Raw genomic sequence first — 20517 nt, 5'->3', positions numbered from 1 at the left:
GACTACTCCAGCTCTATGCAAATATTGCTTGCTTCACACTGAGCTTCACTGAGCAGCAGCATCCCTGTTAGTCGCTCTACTGTACACATTTCCTAAACCACACAGATTAATCCAGTAGTTTCAGGTTACAGATCTTTTCGTGCACACTCCTTATCACTCCTCATCGGTCCTTTCTCTTTTACAGAGCTTTTTACTTATCACTGGTTCCATCTCATATGCAGAGCTTTTTGCCCTTCACTGGTCCCATCTCATATACAGAGCGTTTTACCCCTCTCTGGTCCCATCTCATATACAGAGCTTTTTCTCTTCACTGGTTCAATCTCATATACAGAGCTTTTTACTCCTCACTGGTCTCTTCTCACTTACAGAGCTTTTACTCCTCACTGGTCCCATCAAATATACAGAGCGTTTCTAAACACTAATCACATCTCATATACAGAGCTTCTTACTCATCATTGGACCCAGCTCACACAGATCTTTTTACTCCTCATTGGTCTCATCTCATATACAGAGCTTTTTACTCCTCACTGGTCCCAGTTTATATACAGAGCTTTTTACTCCTTACTGGTCCTAGCTGGTATACATAGCTTTTTACTCTTCACTGGTCCCATTTCATAAACAGAGATTTTTTACTCCTCATTGGTCTCATCTCATATACAGAGCTTTTTGTCCTTCACTGGTACCAGCTTATATACAAAGCTTTTTACCCCTCTCTGGTTCCATCTCATATACAGAGCTTTTTTCGCTTTACTGGTTCAATCTCATATACAGAGCTTTTTACTCCTCACTGGTCCCTTCTCATATACAGAGCTTTTTACTCTTCACTGGTCCTATCTCATATACATAGTTTTTTACTCTTCACTTGTCCCATCTCATATACAGAGCGTTTTACTTTTCACTGGTCTCTTCTTACTTACAGAGCTTTTTACTCCTCACTGGTCCTATCAAATATACAGAGCGTTTCTCATCACTGATCACATCTCATATACAGAGCTTCTTACTCTTCATTGGTCCCAACTCACACAGAGCTTTTTACTCCTCATTGGTCTCATCTCATATACAGAGCTTTTTACTCCTCACTGGTCCCAGCTTATATACAGAGCTTTTTACTCATCATTTGTCTCATCACATATACAGAGCTTTTTACTCCTCACTGGTCCCATCTCATAAAGAAAGTTTTTTACTCCCTACTGGTCCCAGCTCTTATACATAGATTTTTACTCTTCACTGGTCCCTTCTCCTAAACACATTGTTTTACTCTTTACTGGTCCCTTCTCTTATACAGAGCTTTTTATTCTTTACTGGTCCCATCTCATATACAGAGCTTTTTACTCTTCACTGGTTGCTTCTCCAATGCAGAACTGTTCCTCTCTCATGTTTGACCTAATATACAGAGTTTATCACTCATCTTGGTCTCTTCTCGTATACAAAGTTTTTTACTCTTCACTGGTCCCTTTTCACAGACAGAGCTTTTCACTTCTCATGGGTTCCATCTCATGTACAGAGCTTCCTACTACTCACAGGACCCAGAGTTTTTTGCTACTCATGTGTCACTTCTCATGGATACCTTTAAATAAACTGAGATATTTTACCCTTCACGGTTATCTTCTCATATACAGAGCTTTTTACCCTTCATGGGTCTCATCTCATATAAAGAGCTTTTCATTATCACATGACATCCTTTTTCATATACAGTGCTTTTTATCCATCATGGGTCTCTACTTATATAAAGAGCTTTTCACTACTCACTGGCCCCTTATCATATTCAGAGCTGTCCCAAGGGCTGCAACAACTAATCGCTAAGTTTGATCATAAAAATAGTTGTCAACAAATCTTATTATCAATTAGTTGGTCAGTTGCACAGCACCAGCTGCTTTAATCTGATGATCTACTGCAACTAAGATTGTGTAAAAAAAATTGAGTTTATTTTTTTTTATCTTTTTTCTATCCGATTAATCGGACAATAATCATCCGATTAATCGGATAGAAAAAGTAATAAAAAAAAATGTTTGCACAATACCATGTGCAGGAGTTCATCGGATTGAAGCAGCTGGTGCTGTGCAATTAACCAACTAATCGCCGCTGACCACCTAATTGATAATGAGATTCTTTGACAACTATTTTTATGATCAATCTTACCGATTAGTTGTTGCAGCCCATAAGTGTCCTGGCTCACGTGTACAGAGAACTCTTTGTATGTGTACAGTTTTCCATTTAGTTGTATTATGTGTAAAAGATTTCAGAATGTAGAGGCCTATGCTTTATTACGTAATCATGTATTTGTTTTATAAACCACACTTCCTCATGTGTACACAACATATCATACCTTACTTGTCTCTAATTCACTTGCAAGGATTAAGAACCAGTTTGTGAATCCTCTCTTCGAAAACTTTCCTAGCGGAGTAACACTAAAGTGTATCATGGCATATTAATAGAGCAGGTGTAAGATGGCAGTGGCCCAGCATGTTTTACTATGAGAGACAAATGACATCTGATTCCTTTCTCTCCAGGAAATGAACCAGGTCAGACGTTGTCCTTGAGGAGACTAAGGAAGGCCTTTTGTAATACATTCCCTACTCACATCTGTCAAGGAAACTGTGATCTCTGGCATATTTTCTTCTCTGTCCTTATTTTTCCAAATCTCTCTAATCCACAAATGTCTTCTGCTACTAACAGGTATGGATTTGTCTTCATGTTTCCTCTCCACTGCTATATATAGCTATGTCTGATAGTTGTTTCGGTCTTTAGAGCATTAGTTTGCAGATTCAGATCCTGTTTTGGCTCTTTTACACTCATTCTGTCTAATCTTGGCAAACAAACTTCCTCTACCCTTCCTTCGTATAACTTTGTAATGCTATTTTCAGTCTTTTAGTTTTTCCGGGGTCTGTAAAAATCGATAGGTTCTTTATAGAAATGAACCATAGAAGTAATCTGTTGTACAATTTGCAAATAATTCTAAAGCCTCATGTTATTAAGAGAGTGAAATCTACACATAGGCACAGGGTGAATTAAGTTACTGCTGTCACAAATGAAAAAATAATGAGCATTGTCCAGTCCTAGTTCATTAATTAATATATTTATTTTATTAACTTTTTTTTTTTGTTAGACCACTTAAAGTGACATAAAAGTGCAAAAATAAAATCTGCTAATGAGTTAGATCATTTTATTGGTGTACAAACGCTTAATAATTGGGTTAAACAAACACATAGTTTAAGTCTTCTCTGGAGTCGCAAAGCGTTGCCATCTGTAAAGTGGATATGTCTGGTGAGCCAATCAGGAAAAGCTTATGTATGGGGCGACCCCGTCCTGCTCAGGTGTAACAATGCATTTGTATTGTAACTTTTGAGCAGACTTTGACTGTTTTTATTTAATGGGGTTAAGCACATAGGAGTTGTACATAATCTTGCCCTTGTTTTTGGTACATAATGATTTCTGAATCTCGGACAGTATAGTGAATGTTTTTTTCCCAGTGATCACATTCTAGAAATGTTTCTGCTATAAATCCAGAGGCAGAACTTTTTTCACTTTTTGCACTTTTAGCTCAGTTGTAATGTTTTGATTAACTGGACAATAAAGCAATTTTTAAAGTTTTATAATATATTGCAACAGTTTAAAATTGCATTGCAGAAAAAAAAATGTGTTGTTTTTAAAATGTCTCTTAAATAAAATTGTTTCCTTTGCTCTAGGTTTAACATCACATAATTATAAGTTAAATGTAGTGATAAAAAAGGTGCATTGCTCACAAGAACATACACCAATCAGGAGTTACAGCTTTGCGGGAAAGGCTAGGGGGCGGGGTTGAAAAAATTCCTGAGAGCCCGTTATGAATCAATGTGCTGCTGCTTTGATGCTCTGCTCTGTATTTGACTGTTCTCTTTAAACAGCGCTTCACTCTGGCTGCACTATGTTAACCAAAAACGTACACAGTATGGTGTCTGTTGTGATATTATAATATATAATGCTTTCTTCCTAGTTTACATCCACAGCACACATCTATTTGAAGAGAACAGACTGATGCAGAGCAGCGCTGCAAAGCGAAAGCGCTTACAGTTCCTGCATGTGTCTCATTCTTTCTGCAAACATGCTGCATTTTCTGACATCTCAGATAACAGCATGTTCTACCTTGGGGGCATCAATACCCCAAAATTAGCTTGTTTTTACCTCCTGAAAACCATACAAAACTGTTATCTTTGTCTTTAATCGTTTAATTTTGTATTCCAGATAACAATGCACAGGATTAAGAGATTGCATCATGGGTTGAAGAGCCTTTATGTTGCTTGATCACTTTTAAGAGTGTGTAGTGGTGTTAATAGGTGACGTGTGCAATTAAAACCATAGAGATAGGGTGTTCATATCCCTCTTAGAAATTTTAACAGAGTAATTATCAATATAGCAGGCCTGTGTGTTTGTTGAAAAACACAGAAGTTTAGCGCTAATAGCTAAAAGAGAACAAGGCCACTCTAAAACAGTCACCCCAGGACTGTCAGGAAGAAAACGAAATTATGAGAAAAAGAGAGGGCGCTAAGAGCTAAGTTCTCACCACATTTAGTCAAATAACAGGGGATACAAATGAAATTGAAATGAATACCTTTACTCACATTAAAATACAATTACAACATTACACATTAAAAAATAGAAGGGACGTCTCCCTTTAAAAATTGGAATACCACCTTAAAAATATATAGGATTACCACCTTAAAAATATAAAAATATGGAAAAAATATTTTTAGTTTAGTTAAAAATGTTTGAGCTTTGTAAAAAGATGTAGCAAGATTGTTATAATGTTAATATAGTTCAGCAGTGAGATCTTCACAGTCTTTGTAACAAAGTTTCTTGTGTTAACTGATCGAAAAAATGTTACAGTTCAGCGAAAAATATCAGCGTGGAGTTAATATAGTAGGATTTTTCATACAAGTAGAGCGATCATGTTGAACACCTTATTCAGGTTATACTCACACTCTTCCAAATGATTGTAATAGCGGCTTGATGACTTACACTTTTGGAGATTAACAAAAGTAAGCAATATCTCCAAAGTGTTAGTAACTTTTCTTACTTTCTTGAGTCGGCTGAACCAGGTCAGCGTGATTGGAAACTGCTTCCTTTGCTCCAAAATTCCTAAGCTTGAATCGGCTGAACCAGGTCAGCGTGATTGGAGACAGCTTGTTTTTTCAAACCTCCATATGTCAGATATTGTAGGATTTCCAAGGGGATAATGAAAAGTCCACAGACCCGCACTTAGCGTGAATCACGCGCGGGTTACAGATTTAAACTAGGTACCTAGATTTAAAAGTAGAGCAAAGTCTTTTATGGGGAACAACACAAGTAAGTCTACGCGTTTCACCCGATAGGGCTTTTTTAAAAAAAAAGCCCTATCGGGTGAAACGCGTAGACTTACTTGTGTTGTTCCCCATAAAAGACTTTGCTCTACTTTTAAATCTAGGTACCTAGTTTAAATCTGTAACCCGCGCGTGATTCACGCTAAGTGCGGGTCTGTGGACTTTTCATTATCCCCTTGGAAATCCTACAATATCTGACATATGGAGGTTTGAAAAAACAAGCTGTCTCCAATCACGCTGACCTGGTTCAGCCGATTCAAGCTTAGGAATTTTGGAGCAAAGGAAGCAGTTTCCAATCACGCTGACCTGGTTCAGCCGACTCAAGAAAGTAAGAAAAGTTACTAACACTTTGGAGATATTGCTTACTTTTGTTAATCTCCAAAAGTGTAAGTCATCAAGCCGCTATTACAATCATTTGGAAGAGTGTGAGTATAACCTGAATAAGGTGTTCAACATGATCGCTCTACTTGTATGAAAAATCCTACTATATTAACTCCACGCTGATATTTTTCGCTGAACTGTAACATTTTTTCGATCAGTTAACACAAGAAACTTTGTTACAAAGACTGTGAAGATCTCACTGCTGAACTATATTAACATTATAACAATCTTGCTACATCTTTTTACAAAGCTCAAACATTTTTAACTAAACTAAAAATATTTTTTCCATATTTTTATATTTTTAAGGTGGTAATCCTATATATTTTTAAGGTGGTATTCCAATTTTTAAAGGGAGACGTCCCTTCTATTTTTTAATGTGTAATGTTGTAATTGTATTTTAATGTGAGTAAAGGTATTCATTTCAATTTCATTTGTATCCCCTGTTATTTGACTAAATGTGGTGAGAACTTAGCTCTTAGCGCCCTCTCTTTTTCTCATAACTGTGTGTTTGTTGGGTTATCAACTTTTTTTATTATTGTGCTTATTATTATTATTATTTTTTTTCATTTAATTGATTGATCAGATAGCGCTGTTTGGTGACGTTGCTTCTTAATGTCATCCAAAATGGTGATGGGTAATTTCAGTGTGTTTGGCCCATACAAAACCATTGTTCTAGTGTAAAACGTTTTTGGGGTACTCATTAAAGTCCCACTAAAGTCAATATTAAACGTTCATGATCCAGAACATGCAGTCCTAGGAGACTTTCCACTTTACTTCTATTATCAAATGTTGCCTTTTTTTATATACACACTTTTTAGAGGCACCAGCTCTTACTGAGCATGTGCACAAGTTCATAGGGCATTCATTTAATAATCTGTGATTGGCTGATGGCTGTCACATGATACAGGGGGCCATTAAATAGAGAAAAAATCAATTTGTCAGGAAAAAAAACCTACTGCTTGTTTCAAATTCAAAGTTAGTGTTATTGCATAGTCTTTTTAATATGCACTTGCTAATTGTGCAATTCTTCTGTATTTAGTGGTCATTTAATAATTTCAAAATTGTTATCCAGGGTTTATCAGGTTCTTGTAGCTGTAGAATTCAATAGGTGAAAAATGGGGCTGTAAATATGTTAAGTGTTGAAAATTGTGATCAGCCAAGCAGGAGTATATATGGCCATTTTTTTACCAAATGGTAATGAATAAAGTGCTACAGATGAAAATGACTGATTGTGATTGTGTCAACATCGAAAAGAGCTCATCTGCAGCCATTAAGGTGCTGATAATTATTGAACAATACATTGTGATCAACCCCATAATGCATTAGAGCGTTGTATTTTTGTGCTGTTACGTCCCTAGCAATGGAAATAGGACAATGTTCATATTAGATTCTTGTATACTTTAACTTTTTGTAATTATAGAGTTGTCTTGTAAAATATCTATTTTTCTGTTATACATTTTTCTTTACTATATTTTCCCTACTCATACTTTACATTCTATTTCCTGCTATGTGTTTACCCTCTAACTTCACTCTTGCTCATATTTAAACTGTTATAGTTTATTCTTCCTCTCATTTCCGTGTGTTGCAGAGATAATGAAACCATCAATCCTTTTCTGCTGAAACAGGCTTACTGTTATTGGCAAATCCAATAAGGTTGTCACTTTTTTAGAAAAAAAAAAAGCAAGCTGTAGTAATTAGCATAATTAATTCTGTAGCACAGGAGTGTTCAACCCTCTTTGCAAATGAGAGGCCGCATTGTATTTTTTTCCACCCACTTGCGCAGCTGATGAATACATTTTACAAATTGTATTAATCAAAATAAAAATATGCACTTCTATGTAAACTAAATTCAAATGAGCAACTCTTTAACAATGCAAGTTCCAGACACCTCCATATGTATTGGATCCACACAGAGAGGATAGTAATGAGCCAGTTCCATGACAGCACAATGTGTTACACATATAGGGCCAGATAAGAGTCATGCTAAAAATTATTTTTACTCGCACGCTAACTGCGCTTGGAGTAAAAAAATTAGCGCAGCCGCATTATCGCTGGTATTACAAGTAAAAAGTTAGCACAAGAGCGAAAGACCAAGCCGTGCTAACTTCAGACTTCTGTTCCTAATAGACTTCTATGGGGCGTGCTGAAAAACAATACTAGTTATCGGTTGTGCGCTAACTCAACACTGTGCTAGACCAACTACGCTAAAGCCGAAGTTGCATTGGGAATACTTCAAATTCCTATGTTCTTCACATAGAAGATGTTCTTTTTATTAAAATGTTATATATATTTATATATATATATATATATATATATATATACACACATATACATACATACACATATACACACAGGGCTTTTTTGTGGGGGTACTCACTGGTACTGAGTATCAGATGTCCTGTTTTCAGGATAAAGTGTCTATAGAATTCCACCAGGGAAATAGAAGGGCTGACGATCATTCTTATAGAATCTCACCAGCCCAGAGAGCTTTTTAGACTCTGGGCCTCAGTTATATGCAAGCAAAACTGCAGTAATAAAATGTTGTAATTTATTAGAGCGTTTTTCATTTTGCACTTTTATTTCCCTTTAATTTTAAAACCCTTTCCAATCCTTAGAAAAGCAACTGGCAACACTATCAATATAATTTTAAGGACATAAAACTGTAAGAAACAGACACTTCACAGTATCTTAAAGTTTTTTTCTTCTGTTATGTGTGATCAGTCCACGGGTCATCATTACTTCTGGGATATAACTCCTCCCCAACAGGAAATGCAAGAGGATTCACCCAGCAGAGCTGCATATAGCTCCTCCCCTCTACGTCAGTCCCAGTCATTCTCTTGCACCCAACGACTAGATAGGATGTGTGAGAGGACTATGGTGATTATACTTAGTTTTTATGACTTCAATCAAAAGTTTGTTATTTTAAAATAGCACCGGAGCGTGTTATTACTTCTCTGGCAGAGTTTGAGGAAGAATCTGACAGAGATTTTTTACTATGATTTTAACCGGAGTCGTTAAGATCATATTGCTGTTCTCGACCATCTGAGGGAGGTAAAGGCTTCAGATCAGGGGACAGCGGGCAGATGAATCTGCATTGAGGTATGTGGCAGTTTTTATTTTCTGAATGGAATTGATGAGAAAAGCCTGCCATACCGTTAAAATGACATGTATGTATACACTTCAGTATTCTGGGGATGGTATTTCACCGGAACTACTGTGTTAAAGGTCACTAATCCTTTTAATAACTATTCTCATGTTAAACGTTTTTGCTGGAATGTAGAATCGTTTACATTGCTGAGGTACTGTGTGAATAAATGTTTGGGCATTATTTTCCACTTGGCAGTTTTTTGCTTTAATTGTGACAGTTTCGTTTCTCTTCACTGCTGTGTGGGAGAGGGAGGGGCCGTTTTTGGCGCTCTTTGCTACGCATCAAAAATTCCAGTCAGCTACTTTTATATTTCCTGCATGATCCGGTTCATCTCTGACAGATCTCAGGGGTCTTCAAACTTCTTTGAAGGGAGGTAAATTCTCTCAGCAGAGCTGTGAGAATTCTTATAGTGACTGTGTATAAAAAACGTTGTTTTGTTTTCTTATGTACAAATTTAATTAGTGTTGTTTTTTACTAATGGGAACAAACCTTTGCTAAAAGTTGTGTTGTTTTAAAATTTGATGCAATAACTGTTTTTTTCAGTTCATTATTTCAACTGTCATTTAATCGTTAGTACCTCTTTGAGGCACAGTACGTTTTTTGCTAAAAAAGATTATAACCAAGTTGTAGGTTTTTTTGCTAGTGTGTTAAACATGTCTGACTCAGAGGAAGATATCTGTGTCATTTGTTCCAATGCCAAGGTGGAGCCCAATAGAAATTTATGTACTAACTGTATTGATGCTACTTTAAATAAAAGTCAATCTGTACAATGTGAACAAATTTCACCAAACAGCGAGGGGAGAGTTATGCCGACTAACTCGCCTCACGCGACAGTACCTGCATCTCCCGGCCGGGAGGTGCGTGATATTTTGGCGCCTAGTACATCTGGGCGGCCATTACAGATAACATTACAAGATATGGCTACTGTTATGACTGAAGTTTTGTCTAAATTACCTGAACTAAGAGGCAAGCGTGATCACTCTGGGGTGAGAACAGAGTGCGCTGACAATGCTAGGGCCATGTCTGATACTGCGTCACAGCTCGCAGAGCATGAGGACGGAGAGCTTCATTCTGTGGGTGACGGTTCTGATCCAAACAGATTGGACTCAGATATTTCAAATTTTAAATTTAAATTGGAGAACCTCCGTGTACTACTAGGGGAGGTCTTAGCAGCTCTCAACGATTGTAACACTGTTGCAATACCAGAGAAACTGTGTAGGTTGGATAAATACTTTGCGGTACCGGCGAGTACTGACGTTTTTCCTATACCTAAGAGACTAACTGAAATTGTTACTAAGGAGTGGGATAGACCCGGTGTGCCGTTCTCACCCCCTCCAATATTTAGAAAGATGTTTCCAATAGACGCCACCACTCGGGACTTATGGCAAACGGTCCCCAAGGTGGAGGGAGCAGTTTCTACTTTAGCTAAGCGTACCACTATCCCGGTGGAGGATAGCTGTGCTTTCTCAGATCCAATGGATAAAAAATTAGAGGGTTACCTTAAGAAAATGTTTGTTCAACAAGGTTTTATATTACAACCCCTTGCATGTATCGCGCCGATTACGGCTGCGGCAGCATTTTGGATTGAGTCGCTTGAAGAGAACCTTAGTTCCTCTACGCTAGACGACATTACGGACAGGCTTAGAGTCCTTAAACTAGCTAATTCTTTCATTTCGGAAGCCGTAGTACATTTAACCAAACTTACGGCTAAGAACTCAGGATTCGCCATACAGGCACGCAGGGCACTGTGGCTAAAATCCTGGTCAGCTGATGTTACTTCTAAGTCCAAATTACTTAATATACCTTTCAAGGGGCAGTCCTTATTCGGGCCCGGTTTGAAAGAAATTATCGCTGACATTACGGGAGGTAAGGGCCACGCCCTACCTCAAGACAAGGCCAAAGCTAAGGCTAGACAGTCTAATTTTCGTCCCTTTCGGAATTTCAAAACAGGAGCAGCATCAACCTCCACTGCACCAAAACAGGAAGGAGCTGTTGCTCGTTACAGGCAAGGCTGGAAGCCTAACCAGTCCTGGAACAAAAGCAAGCAGGCCAGGAAACCTGCTGCTGCCCCAAAGACAGCATGAACCGAGAGCCCCCGATCCGGGACCGGATCTAGTAGGGGGCAGACTCTCTCTCTTCGCCCAGGCCTGGGCAAGAGATGTTCAGGATCCCTGGGCACTAGAGATCATATCTCAGGGATACCTTCTAGACTTCAAATTATCTCCCCCAAGAGGGAGATTTCATCTGTCAAGGTTGTCAACAAACCAGATAAAGAAAGAAGCGTTTCTACGCTGCGTACAAGATCTGTTAACAATGGGAGTGATCCATCCGGTTCCGTGGTCGGAACAAGGACAAGGGTTCTACTCAAACCTGTTTGTGGTTCCCAAAAAAGAGGGAACTTTCAGGCCAATCTTAGATTTAAAGACTCTAAACAAATTCCTAAGAGTTCCATCGTTCAAAATGGAAACTATTCGGACAATCTTACCCATGATCCAAGAGGGTCAGTACATGACCACAGTGGATTTAAAGGATGCTTACCTTCACATACCGATCCACAAAGATCATCACCGGTATCTAAGGTTTGCCTTCTTAGACAGGCACTACCAGTTTGTAGCTCTTCCATTCGGATTGGCTACGGCTCCAAGAATTTTCACAAAGGTTCTGGGTGCCCTTCTAGCGGTACTAAGACCGCGAGGGATTTCGGTAGCTCCGTACCTAGACGACATTCTAATACAAGCTTCAAGCTTTCAAACTGCCAAGTCTCATACAGAGTTAGTTCTGGCATTTCTAAGGTCGCATGGATGGAAAGTGAACGAAAAGAAGAGTTCTCTCTTTCCTCTCACAAGAGTTCCATTCTTGGGGACTCTTATAGATTCTGTAGAAATGAAGATTTACCTGACAGAAGACAGGTTAACAAAACTTCAAAATGCATGCCGCGTCCTTCATTCCATTCAACACCCGTCAGTAGCTCAATGCATGGAGGTGATCGGCTTAATGGTAGCGGCAATGGACATAGTACCTTTTGCACGCCTACACCTCAGACCGCTGCAATTATGCTTGCTAAGTCAGTGGAATGGGGATTACTCAGATTTGTCCCCTACTCTGAATCTGAATCAAGAGACCAGAAATTCTCTTCTATGGTGGCTTCATCGGCCACACCTGTCCAGGGGAATGCCATTCAGCAGGCCAGACTGGACAATTGTAACAACAGACGCCAGCCTACTAGGTTGGGGCGCTGTCTGGAATTCTCTGAAGGCTCAGGGACTATGGAATCAGGAGGAGAGTCTCCTTCCAATAAACATTCTGGAATTGAGAGCAGTTCTCAATGCCCTTCTGGCTTGGCCCCAGTTAATAACTCGGGGGTTCATCAGGTTTCAGTCGGACAACATCACGACTGTAGCTTACATCAACCATCAGGGAGGGACAAGAAGCTCCCTAGCAATGATGGAAGTATCAAAGATAATTCGCTGGGCAGAGTCTCACTCTTGCCACCTGTCAGCAATCCACATCCCGGGAGTGGAGAACTGGGAGGCGGATTTCTTGAGTCGCCAGACTCTTCATCCGGGGGAGTGGGAACTTCATCCGGAGGTCTTTGCCCAAATACTTCGACGTTGGGGCAAACCAGAGATAGATCTCATGGCGTCTCGCCAGAACGCCAAACTTCCTCGCTACGGGTCCAGATCCAGGGATCCGGGAGCAGTTCTGATAGATGCTTTGACAGCACCTTGGAACTTCAGGATGGCTTATGTGTTTCCACCCTTCCCGCTGCTTCCTCGATTGATTGCCAAAATCAAACAGGAGAGAGCATCAGTAATTCTAATAGCACCTGCTTGGCCACGCAGGACTTGGTATGCAGATCTAGTGGACATGTCATCCTGTCCGCCTTGGTCTCTACCTCTAAGACAGGACCTTCTGATACAGGGTCCATTCAAACATCAAAATCTAACTTCTCTGAAGCTGACTGCTTGGAAATTGAACGCTTGATTTTATCAAAACGTGGTTTTTCTGAGTCGGTTATTGATACCCTGATTCAGGCTAGGAAGCCTGTTACCAGAAGGATTTACCATAAAATATGGCGGAAATACCTATACTGGTGCGAATCCAAAGGTTACTCCTGGAGTAAGGTTAGGATCGCTAGGATATTGTCTTTTCTACAAGAAGGTTTAGAAAAGGGTTTATCAGCTAGTTCATTAAAGGGACAGATTTCAGCTCTGTCCATCTTGTTACACAGACGTCTGTCAGAAAATCCAGACGTCCAGTCCTTTTGTCAGGCTTTAGCTAGGATCAAGCCTGTGTTTAAAGCTGTTGCTCCACCATGGAGTTTAAACTTAGTTCTTAACGTGTTACAGGGTGTTCCGTTTGAACCCCTTCATTCCATTGATATAAAAATGTTATCTTGGAAAGTTCTGTTTTTAATGGCTATTTCCTCGGCTCGAAGAGTCTCTGAGTTATCAGCCTTACATTGTGATTCCCCTTATCTGATTTTTCACTCAGACAAGGTAGTTCTGCGTACTAAACCTGGGTTCTTACCTAAGGTAGTCACTAACAGGAACATCAATCAAGAGATTGTTGTCCCATCCTTGTGTCCAAATCCTTCTTCAAAGAAGGAACGTCTTTTACACAATCTGGATGTAGTTCGTGCCCTCAAGTTCTACTTGCAGGCAACTAAAGATTTTCGCCAAACTTCTTCCTTGTTTGTCGTTTACTCTGGACAGAGGAGAGGTCAAAAAGCTTCTGCTACCTCTCTCTCTTTTTGGCTTCGTAGCATAATACGTTTAGCCTATGAGACTGCTGGACAGCAGCCTCCTGAAAGAATTACAGCTCACTCCACTAGAGCTGTGGCTTCCACTTGGGCCTTTAAGAATGAGGCCTCTGTTGAACAGATTTGCAAGGCTGCAACTTGGTCTTCGCTTCATACTTTTTCCAAATTTTACAAATTTGACACTTTTGCTTCTTCGGAGGCTATTTTTGGGAGAAAGGTTCTTCAGGCAGTGGTTCCTTCTATATAATGAGCCTGCCTATCCCTCCCGTCATCCGTGTACTTTTGCTTTGGTATTGGTATCCCAGAAGTAATGATGACCCGTGGACTGATCACACATAACAGAATAAAACATAATTTATGCTTACCTGATAAATTCCTTTCTTCTGTTGTGTGATCAGTCCACGGCCCGCCCTGTTTTAAGGCAGGTAAATATCTTTTAAATTATACTCCAGTCACCACTTCACCCTTGGTTACTCCTTTCTCGTTGTTTCTTGGTCGAATGACTGGGACTGACGTAGAGGGGAGGAGCTATATGCAGCTCTGCTGGGTGAATCCTCTTGCATTTCCTGTTGGGGAGGAGTTATATCCCAGAAGTAATGATGACCCGTGGACTGATCACACAACAGAAGAAAGGAATTTATCAGGTAAGCATAAATTATGTTTTTTTTCTTCAAGAAAGCAATAGATTTGCACTGCAGCTAAAGTGAAAATAAAAACTGACAGGTAATTTTTTAGTATTGATGATGACTGCATAATGTGTTTGAGTGTTGGCTTTTTCTGTTAACCTTTAATGTCAATTAAAACAATTTCTATCACTTTGAGTAACTATAATTAGGATCTTAAAATATCTAAACACACCATTAAAATAATAAATCAACATCCTGGTGTCTATATAAAGGAATAGGAAAGTCAAAATTAAACATTTTACACATGATTCAGAGTGGGCATTTCATTTTAGGACACCTTGTAATTTTAGTTTCAAATTTACTTTGTTCTTTTTGTATCCTTTGTAGAAAAATAATATGCACATATGCTACACTACTGGGTGCTAGAAGGTGATTGGTGGCTACACACATTTGTCTCTTTGTCATTGGCTCACCAGATATTTTCATCTAGCTCCCACTAGTGCATTGCTGCTCTAGAGCTGACTTTAACTATGTGCTTAATCCCTTTGTAGTGGTTAAACACAATGAATCATGCCAGTAATAGTGCAATAATAAAATGTCGTAACATATTACAACATTTTCTTTTTGCAGTTTTATATCCTTTTAAGTTATGTACGAAGATCATAGCTTTTTTGCAAAATTGTGCTTTGTCCCACTCGAATTAGTGAGGCCAAAAAGCAAATTCTGTAACCTGCAAATTCTGCAAACTTAAATAGCTGGTTTAGGCAATTTACAGCATTTGTTGGTCACAAATTATTGCTTTTTGGCCTCTCTAGGGAGTGTGGGACAATGCATAATCTTAAAGGGACAGTCTACAATAGAATTGTTATTGTTTTAAAAGATAGATAATCCCTTTATTATCCATTCCCCAGTTTTGCATAACCAACACTGTTATATTAAAGAGACAGTCTACCATAGAATTTTTTATTGTTTTAAAAGATAGATCATCTCTTTATTACCCATTCCCCACTTTTGCATAACCAACACAGTTGTATTAATATACTTTTTACCTCTGTGATTACCTTGTATCTAGGAACCTTCTTCCAGCCCCCTGATCACATGACTGTGACTGTTTATTATCTATTGTCTTAAATTTAGCATTGCATTGTGCTAGATCTTAAATAACCCCCTGTGCCTGAACACAGTGTTATCTATATGGCCCACGTGTACTTTCTGTCTCTTTGTGTTGAAAAGAGATTTAAAAAGCATGTGATAAGAGGCAGCCCTCAAAGGCTTAGAAATTAGCATATGAGCCTACCTATGTTTAGTTTAAACTAAGAATACCAAGAGAAAAAAGCAAATTTGATGATAAAAGTAAATTGGAAAGTTGATTCAAATTAAAAGTCCTATCTGAATAATGAAAGTTTAGTTTATACTAGACTGTCCCTTTAATATACTTTTTACCTCTGTGATTACCTTGTATCTAAGCATCTTCTGACAGCCCTCTGATCACATGACTTTGTATTTATTATCTGTTGACTTGCATTTAGTACTGTGTTGTGATAAATCTTTAAAAACTTCTTGGGCGTGAACACACTGTTATCTATATGGCCCACATAAACTATCAGTCTCCTGTTGTGAAAAAGCAAATACAAAGGCATGTAATAAGAGGCTGTCTATAGAGCCTTTGAAACAGGCAGAAATTTAGAAGTTTAAAGGTTATAAAGTGTATTTATCTAACTGTTGGTTGTGCAAAGCTGGGGAATGGGTAGTAAAGGCATTATCTATCTTTTTAAACAATAACATAATTTATGTAAGAACTTACCTGATAAATTCATTTCTTTCATATTAGCAAGAGTCCATGAGCTAGTGACGTATGGGATATACATTCCTACCAGGTGGGGCAAAGTTTCCCAAACCTCAAAATGCCTATAAATACACCCCTCACCACACCCACAATTCAGTTTAACGAATAGCCAAGAAGTGGGGTGATAAAAAAGTGCGAAAGCATATAAAATAAGGAATTGGAATAATTGTGCTTTATACAAAATCATAACCACCACAAAAAAAGGGCGGGCCTCATGGACTCTTGCTAATATGAAAGAAATGAATTTATCAGGTAAGTTCTTACATAAATTATGTTTTCTTTCATGTAATTAGCAAGAGTCCATGAGCTAGTGACGTATGGGATAATGATTACCCAAGATGTGGATCTTTCCACACAAGAGTCACTAGAGAGGGAGGGATAAAATAAAGACAGCCAATTCCTGCTGAAAATAATCCACACCCAAATAAAGTTTAATTAAAAACATAAGCAGAAGATTCAAACTGAAACCGCTGCCTGAAGTACTTTTCTACCAAAAACTGCTTCAGAAGAAGAAAATACATCAAAATGGTAGAATTTAGTAAAAGTATACAAAGAGGACCAAGTTGCTGCTTTGCAAATCTGATCAACCGAAGCTTCATTCCTAAACGCCCAGGAAGTAGAAACTGACCTAGTAGAATGAGCTGTAATCCTCTGAGGCGGAGTTTTACCCGACTCAACATAGGCAAGATGAATTAAAGATTTCAACCAAGATGCCAAAGAAATGGCAGAAGCTTTCTGGCCTTTTCTAGAACCGGAAAAGATAACAAATAGACTAGAAGTCTTTCAGAAAGATTTAGTAGCTTCAACATAATATTTCAAAGCTCTAACAACATCCAAAGAATGCAACGATTTCTCCTTAGAATTCTTAGGATTAGGACATAATGAAGGAACCACAATTTCTCTACTAATGTTGTTGGAATTCACAACTTTAGGTAAAAATTCAAAAGAAGTTCGCAACACCGCCTTATCCTGATGAAAAATCAGAAAAGGAGACTCACAAGAAAGAGCAGATAATTCAGAAACTCTTCTGGCAGAAGAGATGGCCAAAAGGAACAAAACTTTCCAAGAAAGTAATTTAATGTCCAATGAATGCATAGGTTCAAATGGAGGAGCTTGAAGAGTCCCCAGAACCAAATTCAAACTCCAAGGAGGAGAAATTGACTTAATGACAGGCTTTATACGAACCAAAGCTTGTACAAAACAATGAATATCAGGAAAAATAGCAATCTTTCTGTGAAAAAAAAAACCCAGAAAGAGCAGAGATTTGTCCTTTCAAGGAACTTGCGGACAAACCCTTATCTAAACCATCCTGAAGAAACTGTAATATTCTCGGTATTCTAAAAGAATGCCAAGAAAAATGATGAGAAAGACACCAAGAAATATAAGTCTTCCAGACTCTATAATATATCTCTCTAGATACAGATTTACGAGCCTGTAACATAGTATTAATCACAGAGTCAGAGAAACCTCTTTGACCAAGAATCAAGCGTTCAATCTCCATACCTTTAAATTTAAGTATTTCAGATCCTGATGGAAAAAAGGACCTTGAGACAGAAGGTCTGGTCTTAACGGAAGAGTCCACGGTTGGCAAGAGGCCATCCGGACAAGATCCGCATACCAAAACCTGTGAGGCCATGCCGGAGCTACCAGCAGAACAAACGAGCATTCCTTCAGAATCTTGGAGATTACTCTTGGAAGAAGAACTAGAGGCGGAAAGATATAGGCAGGATGATACTTCCAAGGAAGTGATAATGCATCCACTGCCTCCGCCTGAGGATCCCGGGATCTGGACAGATACCTGGGAAGTTTCTTGTTTAGATGAGACGCCATCAGATCTATTTCTGGAAGTTCCCACATTTGAACAATCTGAAGAAATACCTCTGGGTGAAGAGACCATTCGCCCGGATGCAACGTTTGGCGACTGAGATAATCCGCTTCCCAATTGTCTATACCTGGGATATGAACCGCAGAGATTAGACAGGAGCTGGATTCCGCCCAAACCAAAATTCGAGATACTTCTTTCATAGCCAGAGGACTGTGAGTCCCTCCTTGATGATTGATGTATGCCACAGTTGTGACATTGTCTGTCTGAAAACAAATGAACGATTCTCTCTTCAGAAGAGGCCAAAACTGAAGAGCTCTGAAAATTGCACGGAGTTCCAAAATATTGATCGGTAATCTCACCTCCTGAGATTCCCAAACTCCTTGTGCCGTCAGAGATCCCCACACAGCTCCCCAACCTGTGAGACTTGCATCTGTTGAAATTACAGTCCATGTCGGAAGCACAAAAGAAGCCCCCTGAATTAAACGATGGTGATCTGTCCACCACGTTAGAGAGTGTCGAACAATCGGTTTTAAAGATATTAATTGAGATATCTTTGTGTAATCCTTGCACCATTGATTCAGCATACAGAGCTGAAGAGGTCGCATGTGAAAACGAGCAAAGGGGATCGCGTCCGATGCAGCAGTCATAAGACCTAGAATTTCCATGCATAAGGCTACCGAAGGGAATGATTGTGACTGAAGGTTTCGACAAGCTGCAATCAATTTTAGACGTCTCTTGTCTGTTAAAGACAGAGTCATGGACACTGAATCTATCTGGAAACCCAGAAAGGTTACCCTTGTCTGAGGAATCAAATAACTTTTTGGTAAATTGATCCTCCAACCATGATCTTGAAGAAACAACACAAGTCGATTCGTATGAGATTCTGCTAAATGTAAAGACTGAGCAAGTACCAAGATATCGTCCAAATAAGGAAATACCACAATACCCTGTTCTCTGATTACAGACAGAAGGGCACCGAGAACCTTTGAAAAAATTCTTGGAGCTGTAGCTAGGCCAAACGGTAGAGCCACAAACTGGTAATGCTTGTCCAGAAAAGAGAATCTCAGGAACTGATAATGATCTGGATGAATCGGAATATGCAGATATGCATCCTGTAAATCTATTGTGGACATATAATTCCCTTGCTGAACAAAAGGCAAGATAGTCCTTACAGTTACCATCTTGAACGTTGGTATCCTTACATAACGATTCAATATTTTTAGATCCAGAACTGGTCTGAAGGAATTCTCCTTCTTTGGTACAATGAAGAGATTTGAATAAAACCCCATCCCCTGTTCCGGAACTGGAACTGGCATAATTACTCCAGCCAACTCTAGATCTGAAACACAATTCAGAAATGCTTGAGCTTTCACTGGATTTACTGGGACACGGGAAAGAAAAAATCTCTTTGCAGGAGGTCTCATCTTGAAACCAATTCTGTACCCTTCTGAAACAATGTTCTGAATCCAAAGATTGTGAACAGAATTGATCCAAATTTCTTTGAAAAAACTTAACCTGCCCCCTACCAGCTGAGCTGGAATGAGGGCCGCACCTTCATGTGGACTTAGAAGCAGGCTTTGCCTTTCTAGCAGGCTTGGATTTATTCCAGACTGGAGATGGTTTCCAAACTGAAACTGCTCCTGAGGATGAAGGATCAGGCTTTTGTTCCTTGTTGAAATGAAAGGAACGAAAACGATTATTAGCCCTGTTTTTACCTTTAGATTTTTTATCCTGTGGTAAAAAAGTTCCTTTCCCACCAGTAACAGTTGAGATAATAGAATCCAACTGAGAACCAAATAATTTGTTACCCTGGAAAGAAATGGAAAGTAGAGTTGATTTAGAAGCCATATCAGCATTCCAAGTCTTAAGCCATAAAGCTCTTCTAGCTAAAATAGCTAGAGACATAAACCTGACATCAACTCTGATAATATCAAAAATGGCATCACAGATAAAATTATTAGCATGCTGAAGAAGAATAATAATATCATGAGAATCACGATTTGTTACTTATTGCGCTAAAGTTTCCAACCAAAAAGTTGAAGCTGCAGCAACATCAGCCAATGATATAGCAGGTCTAAGAAGATTACCTGAACACAGATAAGCTTTTCTTAGAAAGGATTCAATTTTCCTATCTAAAGGATCTTTAAACGAAGTACCATCTGACGTAGGAATGGTAGTACGTTTTAGCAAGGGTAGAAATAGCCCCATCAACTTTAGGGATTTTGTCCCAAAATTCTAACCTGTCAGACGGAACAGGATATAATTGCTTAAAACGTTTAGAAGGAGTAAATGAATTACCCAATTTATCCCATTCTTTGGAAATTACTGCAGAAATAGCATTAGGAACAGGAAAAACTTCTGGAATAACCACAGGAGATTTAAATACCTTATCTAAACGTTTAGAATTAGTATCAAGAGGACCAGAATCCTCTATTTCTAAAGCAATTAATACTTCTTTAAGTAAAGAACGAATAAATTCCATTTTAAATAAATATGAAGATTTATCAGCATCAATCTCTGAAACAGAATCCTCTGAACCAGAAGAGTCATCAGAATCAGAATGATGATGTTCATTTAAAAATTCATCTGTAGG

General features: G+C 38.8%; 1 protein-coding gene across 2 annotated transcripts in view; it reads left to right on the top strand.

Annotated features, from left to right (window-relative positions):
- The window catches only part of HOMER3 (homer scaffold protein 3), a 529180-nt gene that overhangs the window by 155227 nt on the left and 353436 nt on the right, over positions 1–20517 (top strand). Inside the window, exon 2 of one of the 2 annotated variants that reach the window (XM_053702908.1) lies at positions 2511–2676. The exons of the other annotated variant lie outside the window; for it this stretch is intronic. Coding sequence (XP_053558883.1) covers positions 2657–2676 — 20 coding nt within the window. The 5' untranslated portion in view covers positions 2511–2656. The remainder of the gene's footprint in view (positions 1–2510; positions 2677–20517) is intronic. 2 annotated transcript variants of the gene reach the window in all.

This window comes from Bombina bombina, chromosome 2 (assembly GCF_027579735.1).
Source record: "Bombina bombina isolate aBomBom1 chromosome 2, aBomBom1.pri, whole genome shotgun sequence".
NCBI classification, from domain to species: domain Eukaryota; kingdom Metazoa; phylum Chordata; class Amphibia; order Anura; family Bombinatoridae; genus Bombina; species Bombina bombina.
Note: the sequence above shows the minus strand (reverse complement) of the source record. Positions and strands in the feature narration are given on the sequence as shown.